Below are 25,421 nucleotides of genomic sequence, written 5' to 3'. Positions count from 1 at the left end.
GTCCCTGTGCAAACTGGAAGCCCCGAAGGGGGCAGATGGCACCGGGCAGGGCTGCTTGCCTCCCCGGCACGTTCTGGGCGGCGGGTGACGAGGCCAGCACAAGGTAGCCCTGGAGCGAATGTCAGCACTGCAGAATGAACTCTTGTCTGCTCTGATGGACAGTATCCAAGCACGTGCCTGAGCACCGCAATTGCTGGAAGGGAGTCTCGGGGCCGCACTAACCCCTGCAGAGCCACCGCCCGCACACCTCCTGACGTGGGGCCGCACCTTCAGCTGCCACACCCGGGCTCCAGGCGAACTCACACCAAGCTCCGGCCAGACCAGCAAGGCCCCGGGGGGCCGCGGCCGAGCGCTCTCCGGCCCGAGGTGGGCGCTTGGCGCGCGGGCGGTTGCCAGGTCCGCCGGGCCGCGGAAAGGCGGCGCAGAGCGCTCGGGGTCGGGGGGAGCGCGCGCACGTCTCACGCTCGGCTTGCAGGGCTGAGCCGTCACGGGGGGCCTGAGCCCTGCCCCAGGAGCGGCCGGGACTTGGAAGGCGCAGCAGCTACCACAGGCCGGCGCAGGGCCGCGGGAGACCGCCAGGTAGAGGACCCCGCTGTGAGGGAGAGTCCCCGCGCGCGGCCTACAGCTCCCTACAGCTCGGGGACTAACCCCAGCCTAGCCCCCGCGCTCACCTTCATGACCGCTCCCCCCTCTCCGCAGGGTACACCGAGCCCAGCACCTTAACACCCTTCAGGGCCCCCGCCTCGCGCGGCGTCCACAGGGGCCGCCTCACGGAGGGCGGGACATCTCTCTCTTCGGGCCCCCATTGGTTGCCCCTCAGCCAATGAGAGCGAGACAGTCTCGCGGAACCCGAAGAGAAGACGCATCCATATCATGGGGAGAGGGACTAGTCCATTATTCGGGGGGGGGGGGGGGCAAATTGTGAATGTTAGAGCCTCCCAGTCCCCACCCGACGGGAGGAGTAGGGCTGGGCACCGCAGAAACGGACTCGGCCCCGGAGCGATTACAGCTGGGCGGACAGAGTGTAATTGGTATGCAAGTGTGGTTTCCTCTTCCGGCTTTCTGAGAAAACAAATTCTGCATCATAAGATTGCTTTATTTGCAGGAAATGCATAAAACCAAAGCAGTTGTCTCTGAGCTCTTGGCTCTGTTGAACATAATCAGATTTCTTTTTACTTGGGAACAGATGTGCAACAAAATGCAAAATTAAAGAGTAACAAAGAACATTAGACAAGACCAGGAAAGTGCAAACAAGAAAGTATCAACAACTGGAGTCAGTAAGAGAGGTGGGAGGGTGGGTAAAACCACCTTTGGTATTCCACCTATGCTGGAACAAAGTGTAACTAAAGACGAAAAGTCATTGTAAAGGGAACAGAGGGCCATACAAAAACAATAAAATGTATGCATACAAATTCTTGCTCATAAATATAGGAATGCAGACAGCTCTCTTAAACCAATGGGGATGTAATAAAGCAACCCTGATTTTTTCATTTTTCATAATATAAGCAATTTAGTGTTTACACATGTTTTTGATAGTAATCACAGGTGGTTAAAACAAGCTGAAAGCATACTTTGTTTAAAAAGCTAATGCAGGAACAGCTAATGGTATTTGCATTGCTGTTAGATTTCACTTTTATTTGGCGGTTTAATTTATTCTGCTCATGTGCTGAATTGTCAACTTTGATTGTTTGGTTTTGCTGTGATTCCTCTGCTCTTATGCTGTCCTCTTACCATCTGCCTGTCTAAAAGAGTATTTGAACTGATTTTATGGACCCCAGTTATTCCTGACATCTGTTTAATCTGCACTGGTCTAGAAACACTGCAGATGGAAGGTTATAGCATTAGAGTGAGCAAAGAGGCTGTGAGGTCAGAAGCTACAGAGGTCAGTGATAGTGTTGGGAAAAAATTAAAGTATTCCCACTGAATGTTCCTAGTAGTGGCTTTTACTTTAGTAGCTAACCATGATTCCTTTGGTAAGTGCACAACAGGACTAGTCCCTGAAGAGATATGGTGCAGGAAGTAACTGTTCCCCTGAAAAAAATGCAGTACATGTGAAAGAGAAAGCAAAAAGCAGTCACTTAGCACTTTAAAGACTAGCAAAATAGTTTATTAGGTGAGCTTTCGTGGGACAGACCCACTTGTTCAGACCACAGCCACACCAGAACAGACTCTGGGTCTGTCCCACGAAAGCTCACCTAATAAACTATTTTGCTAGTCTTCCTATCCTTAATCAGGATGCTACACTCCAGAAGGCCCTGGGTGACATGCCTGTTCTCTCCTACAGACAACCTCCCAACCTTATGAGGATCCTCACTAACAGCCACAGTCTATACCCCAGGAACACCAGTCCTGGAACCTTTCCCTGCAACAAAGCCCGCTGCCAGCTTTGTCCACATATCTTCTCTGGAAATACCATCACTGGACCTAACCAGGTTACTCACAGAATCAGGGGCACTTTCTCATGCTCCTCTACAAACATCATATGTGCCATCATGTGCCAACAATGCCCAGATGCTTTGTATATTGGACATACTTCTAACTCCCTTAGACAAAGGGTCAATGGGCACCAAACAGACATCAAAACACTCCAGATCCACAAACCAGTTAGTCAGCATTTTAATGGAATGGGGCATTGTCAATGACCTAAAGGTATGTGTGTTACTGAAAAAGAATTATCGTACCGTTCTGGAAAGAGAAGCAGCCGAGCTGGCTTTTATGTTCAAACTCGGCACATTAACACATGGTTTAACTCGTGATGGGAACTTTCTGAGTCACTATAGGGGATCTTCTGCATACTTGGCTCAATCTAATTCTTGACATTCCCCCCCACCCCTCCACTCTCTGATTTGCTCACCTTGATTATCTTTTTCTGATTTGTCCTCCTTGCTTACTGTTTTCGGTTCTCTGTGTCTTAAATATTGAGTCTGTCCTGGTCTGAAGAAGTGGGTCTGTCCCACAAAAGCTCACCTAATAAACTATTTTGCTAGTCTTTAAAGTGCTACTTGACTGCTTTTTGTTTTGATAGTGTATAGACTAGCACAGCTTCCTCTCTGTTACTTTTCATTATTGTGTAACATTTTAAAAGCCTGTTAAAAGGTTTTGCCCATTCTGCACACAACTTGCAAGTTGTATGTGGTGTAACAACTTACTTTTCAGTATTACTTATCTGGGACTCATCCAGTGTTAACATACTTTAAACATAGGCAGAATATTTAACTGACCCACTTATGGCTAAGTAGCAAGTCAGTTACAGACTCAGGAGTTAAACCCAGTTGTCCTTTCTTCCATTCCCCCCATCTGACAACTAACCATCACCTTCTCACTTGATAAATTACTTAATTAATGTTGGTGTCATTTTTATTTTTAAAAAGCTTTTCCTTCACCAAACAAACAAAATCAAATCAGGGAAAACTTATCCCTAAAAGCTAAAGTTATTCATTAATATTTCAAATTAATAAATAGTATTAGGCTAAAATGCTGAGCCTCATTCTCATCTCAGTGACACCACTGAAGTAATGGGTACTCTTGATTTACACTAGCCTGAATTCAGACTCTGACCCATAGACTCCTAGAAGCAAAAGCCAGAGCTCTTTAGCTATGGAGCCTAATGTGGCTCAGAAAACACAAGGCCACAGTGATTATTTATTTGCCAGTCTACCCCAATATAAAGTGATCCTGATGATCAGATCAGAATTGTAATACATCAATTGGTATTACTTCTCATGTATTAAGATACCTCAGTTATATTTGTATAGATTATTTTTATGCAGGAGACTTGAGCTTCACCTGGGAGTCATTATGCAGCTGAAAAGTGATGTATGCCAAAGTTCTATTAATAAGAGACTTGCCCTCAATGGGCCCTCTGGGTTTGCCAAAGCGGCATTAAAAGATTTAAATGTTCTATTTACCTCTGCCAGGATATAGGAAGGAACAATGACGTGACAACCTCATAATCCTCAGAGGTTTTGCACAATTCCAGACAGCAATCCTGAGAACAGATTAGTGATGGGAATCACTTGATTTTTGGTCTCCTGCTGCAAATTACTGAACCTTGAATGGAAATTCTTGTGGATCTTTAGTCATGAAATGCAGTTCACATACAATGTCCCATGCACACGACCTGGCTCTTGAGGTATGTTTACACATTAATAACCCCAGGTTAAGAGAATATTGAGCCCTGGGTCCCAATTTGGGGATCCTGCATTATGCAGGCCCAAGTCCAATCATACATATACTATACTTGCTAGTTCCCTCCCAAAATGTGGCTGCTCTAAACCCTTTTGTTCATGGTGCAGTGTAGGAACTGTCCACCAAATTTGATTGTCCACAGGATAAAGTCCGCCTGTCAGATTCTTTGGGTGGGCTGCATCTACATGGCAAATAGGACTTGAACCCCATACCCTTGTGAAATCCTGAGACATAGGGTCCAGGTGTGGGGCCAGAGCCTCCCCACCCACCAGGCCCTGCCCCCGCCCACATTCTTTCCCCCAAGCCCCACCCCTGCTCCATCATCCCACCTCTTCCTGCCCCTGCTCTGCTCCCTCCCATCCCCCTTGTAACTTTTCCTCAGAGCTATGTGACACGGAGGATTACTGGGAGGACCTGGTGCAGGACAGCTGCAGAGTTCAGTCCTTTGCAGTCACCACAGCAGTAGGAGCCCAGGAAGCAGAGCGAGACCTGCAGCAGCCTGTGCTACTCTGAGCCAGGTGGCCTGGGGCATGGAGCGGAGCAGAGCAGAGCAGAATGCACAGGGATAGGGTCCTCCACTTCCTGCTACTGCAGTGAAGTAGAGCAACCCAACTGTGTACCTTGCTCTGTATCCCAGGCTCCTGCCACCACAGTGAGTGTGAGTAGCCAAACCCAACTGCTGCCCCATGCCAGCATCCCCCAGGCTACCATCAACATCAGAACCATCTTGTCCATAGGACAGTTGTGGCAGTTGTCACTTTGTCTGGGTCTGAACCCCTCAGTCAGCACAATTTATGTGACAATGAAAGGAGAGTTAGGCTTTACCCTGAGTTCAAACCCTGATGTTTGGATCTTTATGCTACAAACCAGATATACTGAAATTACTTTTTAAAAATCACTGATACATGGTCCAGTGAATTAACCAATGTGTTAGGAGTCAGAAAAATTCCTGAGGCCAAATGCTAGTTATGCAAAGGTGCTTACTCTGTGCCCTTGACAAGTGACTTAATCTCTCTAGTCCAGTTTTAAAGGGCTAAGGGGCATGGTTTTCAATTGTATAATCTCAAAGGCCTTAGTGATCTGAATGGTCCCAGGAAGCTTGCAGATTACAAAAACAGCTTCTCTGCCCTGGGTGTTAATATCTCCCCATTGGACTCTGAAAAAAGCTCACATCCCCTGTCTAATCTTACTTTTTTCCTCTTTTGGTAAGTACTATTGATACTGGGCCATTTTCACCTTGCTGAAAAGGCCTTATCAGCTCTGGCCCTCCCTTTTACTGGGATCCCACTCTTTAAATACTCCTCTGAAACCACCCCCCTACTCATGTATCTGATGAAACAGGTATTTGCCCACAAAAGCTTATGCTCCAAAATATGTTAGTCTATAAGGTGCCACAAGACTTCTTGTTCCCGGTCCTGAGAGACCATCTTGATTACAACAATCATGCAGTTCCCTTCTCTAGCACATCCCCACAAAATGTCCTCGAGCCCATACAGCATTCCCTCAGGGTCCCCTTACCCAGCACTCCCCCAAAGTGCCCCCACATCACCCAAAGATCCCCCAGGGTCCAACCCACCCTCCCTGCCCAGCACATTCCCCCCCAGGGCTCCCCCTCCTCGCCCAGCTCTCCCCACAAGTATCCGCCACACGTTCCCCGCTCCCTAAGGCTCCCACCGCCTTACCCAGCTCTCCCCCAAGCACCTCGATTTCCTCCTGCTAAGTGTCTCCCCTTATGAACTCCGCACTCCCATGCTCCCGCCTCACGCTCCCCCCGCCCACCGCTGTCCCTCCAGACGCCGGACCCTCAACGACAGCGCCCAGCTCCGTGTCCCCCACTGCGCGCCACTCCCTCAGCCAGGTTTCCGCCCGGAACTGCCCTGCAGCACGCTGCCGCTTCACACTCTGATTGGCTGTTCCCGAGGTCACGTGACTAAGACCGGCTCCTCCGATTCGCTGATTTGGAGAGGCCGGTTTCCCTGGAGATGGAGTTGGCGCTTTAGTGCAGGTTCCTGGAGCTGTGTGCTGTGGTAGTAGCGGCCGTTTGGCTCCTTCGTCGCGGCCATGGCCAGCGTGCACGAGAGTCTCTATTTCAACCCGATGATGACCAACGGGGTGGTGCACGCCAATGTGTTCGGCATCAAGGACTGCGTCACCCCCTACAAGATGGCGCTGCTGGTGCTGCTCAGCGAGTTGGGCCGTTCCGGGACTCAGCTCAGCCTGCTGGAGAGGCGGCGCCTCAACCGGCTGCTGCTGCCGCTGCTGCAGGTCGGGAGGGGGGCGGGATGGCGATGGACCGTCTGAGGAGCGGGCTGGTACTGTGCGTGGGAGGGCCGCGGGCCTGGGAGAGTGGGACGAGGGAGGCTTTCCCAGGTGGAAGGGGTAGGGCTGTCCCCAGGTAACTTTCTCGGCGGTCACTCGCTAAGTTGGATCCTCCTGTATCTCAGTCCGTTGCTGATCAGCCCAGTTCTGGTACCGTAGATCTTATCGCAGAAGGGGCAGAGGTTGGTAACTGTTGGAGGAGAGTGGGGCAGTTTTGCACGCTCTTGACTTATTGGCCCGGTGGAAGCAGCTTTTTTTGTGCTGCACCACTGGTCCAGTTTGACAAAAATGCCAATGAAATGTGCAGGAGGGGAATTATACCACTTCAAGGCTGCCTTCCACTGGCGTAGAACCAATATACCATTTCCCTCCTTATGATGCATGTTCCACTATAAAGCACTCCAGACTGGGTGGACTTCTTCTGTGCCTTGTCTCTTCTTGCCCCTTTGTGGCTTTGTCTGTCCAAAATATGCTAGAAGAGCCCTGCAGCCTTCTTTCAATCAGAGCAGGGAGTCAACTGCTTTTGCATGGTGCTAGAAGGGCAATCTAGGTTAGCAATTATCAGAGAGGTAGCCGAGTTAGTCTGTATCTTCAAAAACAACACTAAGTACTGTATCAGCTGTGGCATCTTATAGACTAACAGATATTTTGGAGCATAAGCTTTCATGGGCAAAGACCTGCTTCATCAGACGCATCTGACAAAGTGGGTCTTTGCCCACGAACGCTTATGCTCCAAAATATCTGTTAGTCTATGAGGTACCGCAGGACTTCTTGTTGTTTTTCTAGGTTAGCGAGTGGGCCACGAGTGGCTCTCTATCTCTCTGGGCTGCAAGACTGTATTCAAGATGTTCTCTCAGGATGGGGTAGTTTTACTAACTGCACTTGCCATGTAGAATTTGATGGTGTGCCAGGTGATAGAGGTGGCCTGGAGAGGGTCTGGACATCACTAGTGCAGGGCTGCAGGGGAAAGAGGCAGCAAGTGTTTCTTGGCGTTCCTCGGACATCAAAGGGCAGCTGGATGCCCTTAAGCAAGGGAAGTGGAGAGGGACTGTCAGTAGTTAGGGGCTGGGGGGATTTTACTGCAGGAGAGATGCTTTCACAATGCTCCCCACTCCACACCTGGCACAAGGGTGCATTTGGTAATAGGTAAGTGAAATGTTTCATTGTAATAAGGGTAGCTAAGGATCTTTGTGCCTGAGCTGTTGTATTTTTGTGGCAACATGGAAATCATAAAAGTCATCAAGTCCAGCCCATTGTGGTGAGGCAGGACCAGGTATATCTAGACCAGTGGTGGGCAAACTGCATGCGGCTCTTGGGTTGCAGGCATTCAGGGTTCTTTGTGTGAGCTGCAAGACATTTTATTTACTGTTGCTCATGCATAGGGTTGTCACGTTATACGAGTTTTTGTCCATGTAGTTTTCTTTCTATTAGTATTACCGCTGCTTTTTTTCATGCAGGTACTTGGCAGCTACTGACTACTGGCACCTCAGCAGCCACACCCCAGGGATTGGCTGGGAGGTGGGGAGCCAGCTGCATATCCTCTCTCTCTCTTTTTTTTTTTTTTTTTTGTTACAAAAGAGCACTGAGTATACTGAAGTGACATGCACATAAACCAGGGGCACTTGAAGTGAAATGCATGCTGGTTTCACACAGCACTGACTTCGAGAGCCTTGTGCTCCCCCACATCCAATCAGAGTGCTCCTATGGTTCAGTTTGCATACCCCACAAACGCTAGGTGGGTAAGCAGAGTTAGCAAAACTACCCTATCTTGGAAGACCATCTTGGTTACAACAAGCTTGCAGCCCACTGACATAAAGGAAGGCCACTTATGATGTCTGCTCACTGGCCTCAGTTGCCCATCACTGACCTACACCATTCATAACTAGTCTGTCCAATCTGTTATTAAACGTCTCCAATAATTGGTATTCCACAGCCTTCATTGAAAGCCTATTCCAGAGTTTAACTACAGAGAGGGGGAGTTTTTCCTAATATATAACCTAAATCTCTTTTGATGTAGATTGAACCATTACTTCTTATCCTGTCCTCAGTGGTCATGGCAAAAATTGATCACTGTCCTCTTTATAACAACTAGTAACATATTTAGTGATCTAAGTTGCTGTTTTCTCTGGATCCAAATTGACTGGATTTCTAAACTTTATTTTTATAGGGTCCTGATATGACACTGTCACGATTGCATAAGGCTATTGAAGAATCCTGTCCTAGTGTAGCAAATTCTGTGGAAATAAGGTAATTTATTTGATCTGCACTTTGGCTGGGGTTTGGATCCTGAGAGAAAGGGATGTGTTGTCTAATCATTTGCCCTTTTTAGTTAGTGCTCTATTTATATGATTGATTTAATAACTTCCTTTAAAATTTGGCAATTTATAAGCATAACTAATATTTTAAACTTAATTGATTTTTAGAGAATATAATTCCTTGGGAACTAGAGCGAGAAAAAGATGGAAGAAAAGGACGTATAGCATACAGCATGCTTTTACTTCATAGTAATTACCACTCAAATTATACTTTGGTTTAACATGTTGTGATTTTTTTGGTTCATTGTACAGTTTTCCTGATGAAAAAGAAATCACGTGCAATTTTAAAGTGATCAGTGTTATGCTTTTCCAGATGTTCAAAAATTTAGTAGTAGATTGGTATAAGTGAACTAATTGCGACTGGATTTCATTTATGTTTGTGTCTCATTCTTCCAATACCTAAAATAAGGAAGAGTTTTTCATGTGAGACCTCTTTTGGGGTTTGAGATTGGAAGGGAACATTTCTATAAACTTCTTTTTGTGTTCAGGATAAAACTGATGGCAGAAGGGGAATTGAAAGACATGGAACAATTTTTTGATGACCTCTCAGATTCATTTACTGGGACAGAACCTGAAGTTCACAAAACAAGTGTAGTAGGTGAGTATGTTATATTCTTTTACTTATCATAGAAATCCATTTCAGAATACAGATTTTTTTAAATATTTGAAAAATAATTACCATAAAGAAAGAATGGATCCGTCCAAAAATGTTTCAGATTACAACAACATGAGCAATTCTCATTGGTCTTAAGGGAAGTTCTATAATCAGACTACCTGTGGAATTAGGCCCTACAGTAAGTGTGACAATGCACCTGAGAGGCACTGAGAATTACTGGGCCACTTTTATAGATTAGAATACTGATACACTGAGGTGAAGTGGAATGCCAGGTTGCACTCCCAGTTGGCAGTGGAATCAGGAATACTGGCTTTCAGTCTCTGGTCTAAAACTACTAGGTATCACAGCTAGCTATCTTTCTCTCTGTTCAAATTTAACAAATATTTCCCTTGCATAGGTTTATTTCTGCGCCACATGATCTTGGCATACAACAAGCTTTCTTTCAGTCAGGTCTATAAACTTTACACTGCACTTCAACAGTACTACCAGAATGATGAGAAAAAAACTGGAATTGATGAGGCTGACATGGAGCTGACAAATACTGAGGAATTTGAAGGGAAAATGGAAAAAGAAGAACTCGATGTACCTCTAAGGTAATTTTAATGATTTCCTTATCTTTTCACTTTCTAAGAATGTTCCACATAAAATTCCTCTTTACAAGTTAAAACAGGGACTCAAAACTGTCCATGCAAAGGCCACACTCCCATTAAAGAAGTATCCTGGTTTTGTTCGTACCTAATAAACTTTACCCTTATGTTGTCTTATGTAAGGCTGTGTGGGACATGAGCTGCAGGGACATGCCAGTTGCGTGGAGCTGACCTGAGAGCCTGCAGGTTTCACCCCTTCCCTTGCCCAGTGCCAGCACCAGTGGGGGTTCCAGGCTCTGCATTGTCCTGTTTCTTCCCGCCCGCCAGCCCAGCACCATCAGGTGTCCTGTGCCACAGACTATATCTCTTCCCCCTCCCTGCACTAGTAGAGGTCCTGGGCCACACATATCCCAACACCTATGGTGACCCCAGAGTGCACACCAGGGCACTTCCAGCCCAAGTTTTAGGGATATAACAGAAGTCATGGACAGGTCACAGGGCATGAGATTTTGTTTGCTGTCCTGTGCCACGTTCATGACTTTTACTAAAAAATACGTGTGTCTAAAACATAGCCTTAATTATAGGTAACTAGGTAGGCACAGCTTTTGGGATTCTAACTCAGGTAGTAGACTAGAATGCAACATAGTCTATAGAGACTACAGATTCCAGCAAGAAGTGTTTGATTACTATGCTTGTTTGATTTAGATATAAAAAATAAGACACACAAGATTCTAGGTGTTCTAATATATAATTAGTAATCTACCAAAACTCCCAGTAGCCTTAAAATGATTGACGAAACAGGACCTCAGCTAGCCACCTTAAAAAAAACAAAACCAAAAACAACCACCTTTCTTTCTACCCCTTCACCATTCTTCAGCTATATCTGCACCAGAGAGTTTTGTCAACAAAACCTGCAGAGCATCCACATTCCCAAGGCATTATGTCAACAGTAAATGGACAGAACGAGGCACTTCTGTTGACAGCGTTCTGCCACTCTCCCATGAGGCAGAATGCCTCTGTCGACGGAAAGCCAGTCTGGACGTTCTCATGAGCCATCTGTTGACACACACGGCTTCTGGGAGGCTGTCCACTGTGCTTCTGGTTGGCCCTTTCGTCGAGAGAGTGGCTTCGCAGTCCCGCCACTCTGTCAGCAGAGGAGAAGGCTCTTTCGATCCACGTGGCAGTCTGGCTGTGATTTGTCAACAAGTTTTGTTGAAAGATGTCTTCTGTCGATAGATCGCTCTAGTGTAGACATAGCCTTAGAATTTAGATGCTAATCTAAGCCATCTCCAAAAATCCTATGGAATTAACCCGAATGGAACATTTCATACTGCAAATTTTTTATTGTGGGGTGGCTTGCTTCATATTATGGCATGAAAGGAGACACATGGGAATTTGATACTGTATTCACATCTTTTTACAGTGACACTTTTTTTTTTTAACAGTGAACTCAAATTCTTACCAAGAGGGTGGGGTCATGCATGGTCAGTGTTTACAGAGCTAAAGGTGCTGGGGGGTCATATTTTATTCTGGGATGCCCACTCAGTTTCTTTGGTGCCACCATGTGGCAGCATTGCTAAGCTGCATCTTTAAATTCGATTTTTCAACCAAGTACAGTACCACTGTATTACAAGGTGGTGCCACTTTCTCTCTCTTAGCACTTCTTGATTTTTTTTTCGTTCCTTCTGAAGAGTATTATTTAAAGCTAACCATAAAAATGTTAATGCACTAAAAGTGTCTTTTTTTCAACATAATCTTTATATAAAAGTAGTTTTTTGTATACACATTAAAACGTACCTTCAGTAGTTGGACTTTTTTGTGCCCCGAGCTTGTCCACACCATCCTGAAGGCTAGGAATCTAGTTTATTGTCCTCAGAGCTTTGCTCTTTGTATGTTTCTGTTTTCCCATTGAACATGGTTCTGTCTCTAGCAAAGCGCAGTTGCTTTCTGGAACTAATCTTTCTATGCAAAGTACCATAATCTTTTCTTTGATCAGCTTCATTGATAGGATCTTGAACATTGCTCACAGTCTCTGTTGACTAAAGACTAAAATTCAGCTATAGTTTCATACCAGTTGAGCCATCAAGGTGTTACTTCAGTTACTTTGTTTCCAGACATATCTCTACACTGTATTGAGTCTTTGTCTATTAAAACCTATGACTGTGCATTTGACTGCTGGCTTCTGGCTTTCTTGGGCCATGTTTTGTTCTTTTTTTAAAGTTTAATCCCCATATTTCTGGTTATTCTTCACACTTCCACTTGAGCTCTGACATACCATAATACTTCATAAACTGAAATTGTGCATATATGTTGCCTCTCATGAAATGTAATTATTTTTTGTATCTCCCTCTAATGCAGCTACTTTATTATAGCTACATTATATGCTACACAGCTGTAGATTTCTGGTTGTTTTTCACTGCTTTTATTTCTAACCACTGTTTAGCAGGGAAGAAGAAATATCTTGTAATGGACCTCTCTCTCAGAAGCAAGCAGAATATTTTCTTTCTCAGCAGGTAGGCTAATGCTGAGCAGAGCTGGGCAAATTCATAATGTAAATTTCACATTTGTGTTTATGAATTATCAACAAACATTGTTTTCTTAGATTAATTATTTAACAAATTTTTTAGTTTGTATCTCACGTGAATAGTTTGTTGTGAGTACTTGAAATTCAAACTGTTATAACTGGACATATAATTCAAGGAATGATTGTGTTCCTTGAGATGAGTATTTCAGAATCAGGTTTCCAATGAAACAAACAAGAAATCACGTAGCACTTTAAAGACTAACAAAATAATTTATTAGGTGATGAGCTTTTGTGGGCAGACCCACTTCTCCAGATGTCTACCATAATCAACCTCCAAAAAAGAGAAACTTGAAGAAATCTCCATCTTAAACAGGTTTTTCCATGTTTAGTCAAAGTGATTGTGATCTCTCTCTTAAATTAAGTGAAATTGTCATTAGCAGTAGCTAAACATAATAAAACTTTCATAAGAATTTTACTTAATTGAAGCTATATAGATAATAAATTAACTAACATCTAATTGTATAATAATCTACCTCTCCATTCCTCATTACTTAATACCAATTTGCACTTTCATTCTAGGCGTCTTTATTAAAGAATGATGAGACAAAGGCTCTTAGTCCAGCAATTTTACAAAAGGAATTGAACAATTTGCTGAAATTTAATCCAGATTTTGCTGAAGCGGTAAGTGTCTTTTACCTGACATGCTCACAAAGTGGTTCCTTCATATTTTTCAAATACAATTGATTTTGTATAATTTGCACTGTACACTGAAATACAAACCATTTGTACATATCTGTATTATCTCTGTATATTAATATAGTACTTTGCCAGGGACTCCTAAAGAGACACAGAGCATATGTCAGTTAGGTACTTAAGTATATCTGACTTTAAGCACAAGTTCAGTTTAACTTCCATGGCAGTACTTGAGTGCAAAAAGTTAGTCATATGTTCCTTTTTACCCTGGGACATGAAACTTGACTGTCTTTGGATGTGAAATTGTTTTGAGCAGGAGGTTGCTCCTAAATGTTCTGACTGTAAGAAATGTACTAGTAGCAGTATGAGATGGAGAATGCACTGGGTGTTGATTACTTACATTCATTTCAGGTCTCATTATTAAAAGAGGTCTAAATTGTGAAAGCAAAATGTTTTTGACAGAATAGTATCAGTCATGGACCTGTACTGCATGTTTTGAGATAGGCAACAGCACCAATGTGAGCAGTCTCACATGAGTAAGAGTGGTAGGTTCATGCATTTTGTTTAGACCTCTTGCCTCAGGACCACTGACAGCAGGGTGATGTTGAAAACTGGTGAGCAAGTCTTTACTTTTTCCCATTTTGGAGTAGAATCATTTGATCAGCTTTTATCTCAGTAGTTTGTGGCATTTGCATTGGGAATGTGCTTAGCGGGAAGCACTGATCACAGAAGATCCTACTGCCACTTTTCTCAGTAAAAAGATAACACAATTTTTAGATTTATTTTGTATCGGTTCTGTTTTAATTAAAGCTGATTCTGCTTTAAATTTTAGCATTATTTAAGCTACTTAAATAATCTTAGAGTACAAGATGTCTTCAGTTCAACACACAGCCTCCTTCACTATTTTGATCGTTTGATTCTCACTGGAGCAGAAAGCAAAAGTAATGGAGATGAAGGTTATGGCCGGAGCCTGAGATACGCTGCTCTTAATCTAGCTGCACTGCATTGTCGGTTTGGCCATTAGTAAGTTAATGTATCTTGTTACATAGTTGAGATATGAGATAAGATAGAACTTGCACTGTTATTTTTCAAAAGTTAGATAAGCGGGGGAGGAGGGATCTGTGGTGTTAGGGAGCAAGTACAGGTGGGCTGTGTCTGTAACCTTCTTTGAATCTTGATTTGATTTTAACATCCGCTTGGTCCTCCTGATGATGACTCTATTTGGAATATACTAAGATTTGAGGTTCTTTCTATGACCAATTATACCTGTTTCCCTGGGAATTAGATCTTTACCTGGTGCACTTCCATGATCACACATAAGTCAGACTGTGTAAATACTTAGTTATAACTGGTATGGGTTGACAAGTGCCAAATGAGAGAATTCGCTGGACCACAGGAAGTCAGTATTTTCTAGCAGCATTGCCAACACTTCCACTGCTTCCTGGGCTCTTAGAAGGCATTTAGGGATAAATTATAGGGAAATAACAACAGCACAGAACATGGCTGGAAACAAACTTTGTGGGACTATGGGAAACTTGGCCACACCCATAATAAGTGGTCATCCAGCTAACTAAAATTATTCCAAATTACAGGTGTTGCCAGATAAGAGAGTTCTGGATAAGACAGATTCAACCTGCATATATTAAGGAGCAACTGTGGCTGCTAATTTATTACTCGCACAATGATAATAATTAGAAGAATTGATGAGGACTTTACATGGCTGTTTTGTTTTAATAATTGCGGGAGGTAGGGGGCACGTGTCTGGTGTTCTACAGACAAATAAGAAAGGTCCCTACCCCCAAAGAAACTAGTAATTTAAGACTGCATACATTACCTACTGGCTGGACAAATCATAATTGGTGGTGTTGGGAGGTGGGTCGGGGGATTTGAGTACAAACAGTTTCTGCCTAGGCAGATATTTTACACAGCACTCATCAGCATAATGTGAGCACATTTTGAGCATATATCTGTTTTAAAGCCCAGTATTGGGTTACAGTTAATTTCTCATGAGTTGTACAGGCGCTTTTTTACCTTAAGGCTAACAAAGAAGTGGATGTGAGGAAGTACTTTCTCAACTGACTATTTAATGGGAGTTCACTTCTGAATGGGATATGTATCATTTAGATAGTATTATTAATTTACAATGATATTCTGACTTGTCTTTGATAACAAAATATTAATGTGCTCTGTCTTTGATTTTTTTTGATAGTCAGCAGGCTGAGCTAGCTCTGCAGGAAGCCATCCGAATTGCACAGGAATCAAACGATCATGTTTGTTTGCAGCACTGCTTGGTAAGGCAGCCGTGCTTAGGGGATACATTATGTTTGTCTTAGCCATCTGTCTCCCAGATTCAGCCTTCTGATGCATTTGCTGTAACTATAGGTAGTGTTTGCTAGTAGCTTAAATATTATTTTTTTGCCTCAGGATGGCTTTTTAGTTCTTTATTTCTTCACTAAAGATCAAGGAGCTGTCCTGAGGTTTATGATTTATTTTTTTACATTATGCAATACTGGTTGATTTTTTTTTTTTTTTTTTAAATGGAAGTCATGAATTTAAAACCATACACAGTGCTTTGAACTTCTAGTCTTTACGCTTCAAAGAAATTTGTTCTAGATAGTTTATAAAAACAAACAAACAAAAAAACCAACTTTTTTTCCTAGTATCTCTCTTTTCCCACTCTAAGGGCAACAGGCTCTCAGCCAGTGGAAAGAGGAAAAAGGCAAAGATTGTAGTCTGTCTGTCTCTCTCTCTTTGACAATTTCTCTTTCAGTTCTTTCCTGTCAATAATGTATAAAGAGAGTGAGTTATAGTGATTTTAAAAAAATTACAACTTAGTGAGTATTAAGAAGAGTTTATTCTTTAAAGCTATGTAGTGTAAACAGTAGTCTTATTAAGAGGGGTGATCCACATAATAAACTGCTATAGACTAGGTATCTTTCTCTGCCTTCCCAAACGTGCTGCAGTGTAATATTTCAGTTTAAGCTCTGCTTTTTGGCTCTGGAAGTTTCAAGTCCTTTGTTATATCCAGCCCATGACTGGAGAAAGAAGAGTTCCTCCTTGCCCACTTGATATGAAGAAGGGTTAAACTGGCTATCTGAAGGGAATTCCAAAGTGACACAGGTCACCTGTTTATCTTTGGAGTTGTAGGTCAGTCTTTAAGGCTTCTGTGTCTTGCTGGTTTTGAGATCATATTAAGGAAAATACATCCAAGGTGAAAAAGCACCACTTTCTAGCCAGGAAGTGGCATGCTAATACACGGAGCGAAAGATGCTAATGAGGCATGGATGCAAATTCCCCATGCCTCATTAGCATGATGTGATTTGGAGTCTGGAACACCGTTCTTCCAGACTTCAAAATGCCATGTAGAAGCACAGCCCCGGGGGGCTTCCAGAAGGAAGTCCTTCTTATGGAGGCCCCTTCTTCCCAAAAATGTTTGGGAAGAAGGGTCCTCCGGGAGAAGCACTTCCTTCCGGAAGCACCCCCCAGGGCCGTGCTTCTACATGGCATTTTGGAGTCCGGAAGAACGATCTTCTGGACTCCAAATCACGTGACATTATGCTAATGAGGCATGGCGAATTTGCATCCATGCCTCATTAGCATCTTTCACTCTGTGTATTAGCATGCCACTTCCAAAGGAAGTGGCCTGTGTAGAAACGGCCTAAGAGAAGGTGTTTATCGCAGAAATCCTGTGTAAGGTAGCCATTTGGATGCCTCACATTACTTTCTGTACCATTCCAGCTTAATATGGAAGTCTTTCCTTCCTTAGGAGAGACACTTATTCTCTAGTCAATTGTGTTTTGGTTTTGTTTAAATTATCACACAGGCATTTGTCCTTTCTTTCTCTTTTTTTAGTGGTTTCACAAAAATGTTTTACATGACACTAACCGGCACATTTTTTTCCAATGACTTGTTACCGCACCAGAGTTGGCTGTACATTTTGGAGCAGAAGAGATCAGACAGCTGTGTTCTGTTAGAACACTCTGTGAAAAAAGCTGTACATTTTGGATTGCCAGTAAGTCTCTCAGCCCTCAACTTTATTCTAGGACAAGAAGATGTGGGTGTACATGTGTAATGTATGATGTGTTGCTTTTTTGGGGGAGGGCGGGCTGATTTTACAAATATGTATAGTTGTGATTTGACCTAATCCGTTTTAGATGCAAAGTCTGTCTGTTTTTTTTTTAAATTTCTTTTGAAAACATAGTTAAATGCAAAACAGTGGATTTGCTTTGTCTGGACATAGGCGTCTTTGGTTTATATACCCATCACACTGTCCCATTTCTAAGACTTGCAGGGGAGAGCTCTCTCAGAAAGTCACATGCCAGCTTCCTCTCTGTCTTCTGGATATTAGTGTGGTTGTCTGCCTGTGATAAGATAGGAACTGCAGTAGAAGGTAGACTGTAGCTGGCATTGGGAAGGTTGAGGACAGATACTAGATTGTGTAGAGAGAGGGTTACCTAGTAAGGCCCAAGAACCAAGAGAGAATCTAGCCTCTAGATTGCTGAGGCTGAGGAAAATTGGGAATATTTGGAAAAATGAGGAAAAGTCATGGGAAAATTGGGTTGAAGTAAGGAATTAGGTGGGGTGCATATAACAGAAAAATGGGAACTAATTGTGTAGATGGCATATGTGCCATGGAAGGTGGAAATTGTATTTTTGAGAGAGTGGCAAAGAAAAAGCAGAAAATTCTGTATGCGCATGCAAGTGTCGTGTGAGAGCTTTATCATTGGAGGGACTCAGCTGCAGGATTGGAAACTGCAGATTCCCCTTCTGTCTCCCTACAAGGTGGTATTAACTGCATATATGAAGAAATCCCTTTAGCAGTGTTATGTCATTTATATTGAGAAGGTATATGAGAATTTTGGTAGTTTGTGCTTACTGCTTAGTTGTAGCATGTGTGTGTTTTAATGTGTTTGTTTTGATTTCTCCCTTAGTATCTAGCTTCCCTGGGAATACAGTCCTTAGTTCAGCAAAGAGCTTTTGCGGGAAAGACTGCTAACAAGCTAATGGATGCTTTGAAGGACTCTGACCTGTTGCACTGGAAGCACAGTTTATCAGAGCTTATTGATATTAGCATAGCACAGAAAACTGCCATTTGGAGACTGTATGGTCGCAGGTATTTTCTCTCATTAAAATATGATTTGTTTCTTATGTGTTGTAAACGTTGTTGCTATCAAAGCTTTTATCATCAGTCATACAAGTGCTCAAGCAATTGCATCTGTTTGATGTGCTGAAACCAAGTATATAAGTTATTCCTTGGAAAATGTTGGGGGAATTTTTGTTTTTCCTTGTTTTGGCTCATTTAAAACACATTCTGAAGGAAAAAATTTAGTCTCCTTGTTTAGAACCCAGCACAGATACAATATTTGCATCTGCAGCCATACCTGCAAAAATGAGCCACAGATACCTGTGTCTACATCTGTGGATTTGGATACCTATGGATCTAAAGTGGATAGCTGCAGATTTGCAGGGTTTTAGATACAAAATTTGTAGCCGCATGTCTTTCTGCAAAAATAAGCTGCAAATATTTGCAGGGTTCTCTTTTTGTTATCTCTGTAGATAGAACAAAGTTTTAGTATCTCTGTTTTTCTGTCCTCAGTATTACCTTATAGGAATTGTGTTCAGCTCTTAGTTGGATTGATGCCTTGTTCATGAGCACCTGATGTGCTAGCACAATGTGGGGTTCCTGGGTACCAGTTGCTGACAACAAAAAGAGGAAACTGTAAAGCTAATAACCGGAAGAAGCAGTCTGTAGCAATTTGTCACGACGTTGGAGTGTAGCTGAGAAGTCTCTGATGTTTGTTGCATGACAGTAAATGAAGCTCTTCTCACTTTAGCACCATGGCACTTCAGCAAGCCCAGATGTTGCTGAGCATGAATAGTCTAGAAGCTGTAAACGTGCGTGTTCAGCAGAATAATACAGAATCTTTTGCTGTAGTATTGTGTCATCTGGCTGAGCTGCATGCAGAACAGGTGAGGCTTACATTTAGTTGTACAAATAAATTGTGAGTGGGGAAGATTCAAAGTGGTCAACGAGTGGCTGTTAAACTTTGTGTATGTGTGGCTGTGATCAACACTTAGATGAGGGAAATTTAGCTTTTTGCCTTAATAGGTGTTCATGTCTAGGAATACAGGGATGAAACTAAGGAAAGAAGAATATTGCTTGCACTATTACTTGCTCATCACACTACTGTTCTTGTGTTGTAGGGGTGCTTTGCGGCTGCTTCAGAAATATTGAAACATTTAAAAGAGAGATTCCCTTCAAGTAGCCAACATGCATGGGTAAAGTGTCTTTTATTGAATAGCGACAATACACATTCACATGACATTTTATAGTTACATGTTGGGGGTAAGATCTGACTTTCAGTGCATCTTAATTCCTATGGTACCATTTGAAATGTGGTTTAGACAAAATTTGAGTTGGCTTCATGTACATCTTGTCATAGGTGGGGAACCTTACACAAAGTTGCAAGCCATGCAAATGTTATGTTCTGCAGTTTGAAATGTGAGGAACTTATCTTACTAGTGCTCCACAGCAAAGACTGTTTGGCTATGTCTACACTAGCCCCAGAATTTCAAAAGGGGCATGATAATGAACCTAATCAGAAGATGCTAATGAGGTGCTACCATGAATATGCAGTGCCTCATTAGCATAATGGCAGCTGCGTTACTTTGAAAGTGCCACTTTCCATCATACACAGCTTGTCTACATGGGATCCTTTTTGAAAGGACTCCACACACTTCAAAATCCCCCTATTTGGTTATTGGAATAAGGGGATTTCAAAGTGTGCAGGGTCCTTTTGAAAAGGGTCCTGTGTAGACAAGCTGTGAGTGATTGAAAGCGGCACTTTCGAAGTGTTGTGGCCACCATTATGCTAATGAGGGACTGCATATTCATGATGGCACCTCATTAGCATCTTTTGATTAGGTTTATTATCATGCCCTTTTCAAAATTCTGGGGCTAGTGTAGGCATAACCTTTATGTTTTCTATCCATGCCTGTCGTTCCTTCTGTGCAGCTTAACTGTAATGCTAACCAAGTCATATTTATCTCCCTTACAAGGAGTTCTCAGGATTAAGTGTTTGTAAAGTACCTGGAAGTTCAAAGTGCTATACACATTCCATGAGCTAAGAGAAGAGGGTGTGATTTGTGTGGAAGTAGGAAAAGCCCTAATGGATTAAATCTGTAGGACATCATCTATGTCTTTCTAGGCAGTCTAGACCAGTGGTTCCCAACCTTTTCAGTAACATGGCCCACTTCAGTGTCACAAACACTTCGATAGCACAAGCACTTTTTAGTCGGGGGAAGAGGAGGAGGAGTGAGCATTTAAACAATGTCCCTGCTTCAATAGGCTCCTGCCTTCCCTCCCCCTACTTACCACAGTGGGGTGGGGGAAAAGGTTCCCCACCAGCCCATTCAGGCCAGAAAGCAGCATTTCAGCTGCCACCTGTTGTGAACGGCCTCCTGTGGGGTCAGCATTTCCTCTTGCAGTGGCTCTGCAAAGAGGGGACGAAAGGGGAAATTGATAAACCCCCACGCAACTGGGACTTGGGCAGCCTTCTGCTTGAGCTCCATCTGGAGTGGGGTCATCAGTCTCGCCCCCAGCCTGCCACAGTGGCTCTTCAAAGAGCAGTGGTGAGAGGAAATTGACAAAATTCCATGGCACACCAGTTCAAAACCACTGGCCTAGACTCAGCAAACTTTTTTTTTCCCCAATCTTTCTTTTCCTACATTACAAAGGGAGCCATGCTGCCCTAAAACAATTATTCAGGGCATAACTAGAAAGGGAGTTTTATTTTAAAGGTGATTCTGTAAGCTCTGTTGGGGTACTTTTGTCATATTTTTAGTAAAACTACACATTTCTACTGAAGATGGTTATTGATATAATATGTTACACCCCTAACAAACTGACCACTTCTCTAACAAATGAGTATAATCAGTTATGTCTGTAGGTAGCATGCTCTGATATCCATTGATTTAACTTTGGATCACAAAAGGAACATTCAGCTGTTCTTAAAACTTCTCAACACTCTCTTGATTTAGCTGTGGATGCTGTTTGATCAGAAAATACAGTTTGATAGAGCTATGAATGATGGCAAATACCATGTCGCCGATTCCTTTGTGGCAGGAATTACAGCACTTAATAGCATAGAAGGTGTATACAGGTAAGAAACCGCAAACCTCCAGATAATTCTTGCAATAATATCCCAATGAAATAAATAAAGATGGAATAAAATGCTTGCTGGAGATAACAAATAGTTTATGCAGGCATATCTTGCTTCAGTGAGCTGCTGTAATGTTTCCTTCTTCGTTAACTCTTCCATAATTATCCTAAAACAATGATCTTGATGTAATCCATTTTACTCGTCTTGCTTGAGTTAGCTTACTGGTTATAAAGCATTTAACCCCCTAAATTTATAAATGATTCTATTACTGTAGACCTCTTGCTCTCAGAGAATGTATTAATATGCAGGTTGAACGTCTCTGGTTCAGCAACATCTGTGGTCCGACGGTTTCAGAGCAGAGCTGGGGCCAGCGTAGGAGGGCTCAAGAGTGGTGCTGGGCTGGGTTAAGGGAACTCAGGGCCAGCATTAGGGGGCTGGGAGCAGAGCTGGGCTGGGATATATGGGCAGCCAGGGGCAGGGAGCACAGTAGCTGGGGCCGATGTTGAGGTTGGGCCCAGAGGGCACAGGCCCCCTGGGAGAGCATGAGGGCTGGCAGCAGAGGGGCAGCATTGACCTCCCCTGTTCCAGCAAACTCGCTGGTTCAGGACTGGTCTGGAGTCCCAAGGATCCTGGACCAGGGAAGTCCAACTTGTGTTTATTTTGAAATCTGTTCACTTTGGCTATCCCAGGAGCAAGGTGCAATACAGAATTAATGTACAACAAACTAAAAATTTGGGGCCTATTCCTGGTTTTGCTATTGACCTACAATGTGACCACAAGCAAACTGTTTCATTTCTGCTTTAGTTAATTTGTCCGTAAAATGGAGGAAATCCTTCCACTTTCTTGTAAAGTGCTCTGAGATCTGTTGATGAGAGAGAGATATGTTATTAACACAGGATGTCCCCACCAAGCCCAGTCTATACTTTTACATATTTGGGTGAACACATCTTTACAGAGACTTAAGGATAGAAAACAAGTGTGCTTTTCCGTTACATCCAAAGGAAGGATTGAGTGTAAACTATCAAAACATGGTAATAAAATTCTTTTTATTGTAGAAAAGCCATTGTATTGAAAGCTCAGAATCAGATGTCAGAGGCGCACAAACTTTTGCAGAAACTATTGATCCACTGCCAAAATGTAAAAAACACTGAGATGGTGATTAGGTAAGAACAGTTAATTTCCAGAGACTTCCTTGAATGTTAAAGTTACTTTACATTATCATCAATAGTCACAATCTGTTATGTATTTCTTCACTAATTTGTAGTTTATGCACTGTTTTAATGAGAGAATATTCTGATTTCTTAAATAGACTTGACAAATGTAAAACTTGGTGATGAGACATTACCCTGGCAATACAAACATACTTTCACTTGCTGAGATAAAAGAACTTGCTGGTACCAACACTGTTTTACCTAAAGTAATTTGAAATGGCCCTTAACTACACATGTCCCTCCAACAAACTGAAAGTTTTGGCTCTAAAATGATGTGTGGAATATGTGTGGTTTGTTTTGGGGGTGGTTTTTGGTAAGAAAAGTAAAAAAACTGATCTACAATGACATTGTGAAGCTGAACTGTAGTAGTCTTTCCTAAACTGAACTCAGAAAAGTTTCAAGTACTAAATCTGTCCTGAGTGGATGTTTTGCAACCACCATTTCCCCTGTTTACATGAAAGAGAGCTACAGAAACGAACTGCACCTAAAATAGATATTTTTTCTCTCTATTCTCTGTCATCATAACCTTCAAAGTCACAGTGATATTTTATTCTTGATTACTGGTGGAATTCCTTTTAAGGATGAAATTCAAATTTACGATGTGTGTGGTATTGTAACTTACTAATAATAAACCAGAGAGCGTACCATTTATAGATAAATAATTGACTTCCACTTCATGTTCTTTGTAGGCTAGCATGGCAGGGAAACACTTCAAAATTTTCAGCAAAACTGGGAGTCACTTTACTTTTTTTTTTTTTATCCCCTTTGTGGTTAGTGTGCTTCTGTCAATAGCAGAGCTGTACTGGAGATCTTCCTGTCATACAATTGCACTGCCTGTCCTGCTTCAGGCTCTCGCTCTTTCCAGGGAATACCGTCTACAGTACTTGGCCTCTGAAACTGTGCTGAACTTGGCTTTTTCCCAGGTAAATTTGATTCATGCTTTCACAGGCTGCAAATCAAACCTTTATGTTGTCAATCTAGATCTCATTGATACTGTTGCTAGATTTCCGCATGTAACACTGTTAGAGTTCAAGCATTGCTTCTAAAAACTGAAGCGTATTTCAGAACATGAAGTCTTTGCAGGTCTCCAAAAATAATTGAGTGTCATGTATATCAGGGAGGCTTTTTAGACTCAGTATGTTATAAAATAGACGGTTGTAAGTGGGTACTGCCTTTGCTTCTCCAGGTATTTTTTTTTTAATGCCATCTTGTTGTCTTTGCGGTGGTGGAACATTTTGATGTGAACTGGGTTTAAAAACACAGGTTAATGGAGTTCATTTATATTGCTTATTGTGGGCAGATGGGAATCATGGTTGTCAACTGTCTGCCAGACAGTTCAGATTCCTACTGGCATTCACCACCATATGGCTTCATCTCTGCTAATGGGAACAGATTAGATTAAAACTCTCGTCTGGACTATCAGTTCCTTTTAAAACAGATATAGCACGCACCTGGCTTATGTTGGCCTTACCAGAAACAGCTACTGTTTCCAGGGGTCACCAATTTCAGACCAGGAAAGTATGTTTCTCTTCCAGCTAATTCTTGGTATTCCTGAACAAGCACTGAATATTCTACATACGGCGATAGAACCTATCTTGGCTCATGGGGCAGTACTGGACAAAGGCTGTGCAATGTTCTTGGTGGCCAAATGCCAGGTTGCTTCTGCAGCTTCCTACACTCCACAGAAGAAGGCAGAAGGTAGAGTGAAGGATAATCATGCCCATTTATACTTATCAACTTTTGAATGAATTCCAATCCAACTGAGGTATTGGGATCTTAATAGTACAGGTTGAACCTCTCTAATCTGGCAACATCTGTAATCTGGGATGATTTTAGTTAGATGGATGACCATTTATGATGGGTGTGGCCAGGGTTCCCCTGGTCCCATAAAGTTTGTTTCCAGCCATGAGTCCTGGCTCTCAGTGTTCTGTGCTGCTTTTTACCCCTAAATGTCTTATGAGAGCCCAGTAAGTAGTGGAAGTATTGGTAAAGCTGCTAGACAGTATTGACCTCCTGTGGTCCGGCAAATTCCTCCGTTACTGGTCAGGTTCTGAGGGTGCGAGATTAGAGAGGTTCACCCTGTACAGAGATACTACAGCATTGGTAATAAAATCACAACAAAAAGAGGGAGTTATCGGATGGGGGGCTATGAGCATGGATTCAGTGCCTTTGAGGCCAAGAACAATGTTTTTATCTTAAACATACTCAGTATGGACAATGGTGCCTTGTTTATCTGTACACTTCAGCATCCACACCTCGCAGCAAAACTTGAGTAGATCATTATTTTTGCAAAAGACACAACAAAATGTTTTCTCTCGCACCATGAAGCAATAAATTGCCAAACCCTGGGCTTATTAATTTGAAAAATTAACTCATAACAGGCCTCCCCTAGAGTGGGTTGCATTGCACATGGTGTTTATATGAACACAATTTTAAATATTGGATTCCTTATCCTTTTCACAGCTCTGGAATCAGCTATCCTGAACCTAAATGAAGCCAAGAATTATTTTGTTAAAGTGGACTGCAAAGAGAAGCTCAGGGATGTTCTTTACTTCCAGGCCAGACTCTTCCATACTCTGGGCAAGACCCAAGAAAGAAATAAATGTGCCATGTTGTTCCGCCAAGTGCACCAGGAGCTGCCTGCTCATGGTGTTCCGCTAATTAATGCTTTTAAGTGAAGCGCTTTAAAGCTGAGCGTTCACTCTCTGTTTTCCTGCTCCCTCACCGTTTTTAAAATCTGTTCATCATGTTCAATCATCACTGCTTGGAAATAATTACCAATAAACTCTGTTCGTCTTTTTAGAAA

At 42.7% G+C, this 25,421-nt stretch overlaps 2 protein-coding genes across 9 annotated transcripts in view; one reads left to right on the top strand and one right to left on the bottom strand.

Annotated features, from left to right (window-relative positions):
* The window catches only part of RNF34 (ring finger protein 34), a 19,664-nt gene extending 18,640 nt beyond the window's left edge, over window positions 1-1,024 (bottom strand). For 2 of the 6 annotated variants that reach the window (XR_012648023.1, XM_075012816.1), the window contains exon 1: window positions 672-1,024. Coding sequence is in view for 3 of the 6 variants with exons in the window: in XM_075012816.1 (XP_074868917.1) it covers window positions 672-677 (6 nt within the window). In the remaining 3 variants the exon portion in view is untranslated. Of the gene's footprint in view, window positions 1-267; window positions 575-671 lie in introns of those variants that run through there. The other 4 variants (XM_075012817.1, XM_075012814.1, XM_075012815.1 and 1 more) reach the window with 4 other exon arrangements.
* ANAPC5 (anaphase promoting complex subunit 5) lies at window positions 547-25,421 on the top strand. Of its 3 annotated transcripts, none has more exons than XM_075012813.1 (17): window positions 547-579; window positions 8,675-8,754; window positions 9,311-9,420; window positions 9,836-10,031; window positions 12,469-12,538; window positions 13,129-13,230; window positions 14,075-14,265; window positions 15,452-15,533; window positions 17,165-17,254; window positions 18,174-18,355; window positions 19,077-19,212; window positions 19,447-19,521; window positions 21,283-21,404; window positions 22,460-22,567; window positions 23,391-23,538; window positions 24,151-24,313; window positions 25,079-25,421. In XM_075012813.1, exons 2-17 carry the CDS (start codon window positions 8,684-8,686, stop codon window positions 25,291-25,293), a joined length of 2,061 nt encoding a protein of 686 aa, XP_074868914.1. In that variant the 5' UTR covers window positions 547-579; window positions 8,675-8,683; the 3' UTR covers window positions 25,294-25,421. The 3 variants fall into 3 exon arrangements, with proteins under 3 accessions (XP_074868914.1, XP_074868913.1, XP_074868912.1); XM_075012812.1 differs by lacking the exon at window positions 547-579 and adding an exon at window positions 6,162-6,453 and having other exon boundaries at window positions 12,472-12,538; XM_075012811.1 differs by lacking the exon at window positions 547-579 and adding an exon at window positions 6,162-6,453.

This window comes from Carettochelys insculpta, chromosome 18 (genome assembly GCF_033958435.1).
Source record: "Carettochelys insculpta isolate YL-2023 chromosome 18, ASM3395843v1, whole genome shotgun sequence".
Taxonomy (NCBI): Eukaryota; Metazoa; Chordata; order Testudines; family Carettochelyidae; genus Carettochelys; species Carettochelys insculpta.
The sequence above is the reverse complement of the archived record's forward strand: the minus strand, read 5'-3'. Positions and strand labels throughout refer to the sequence as shown.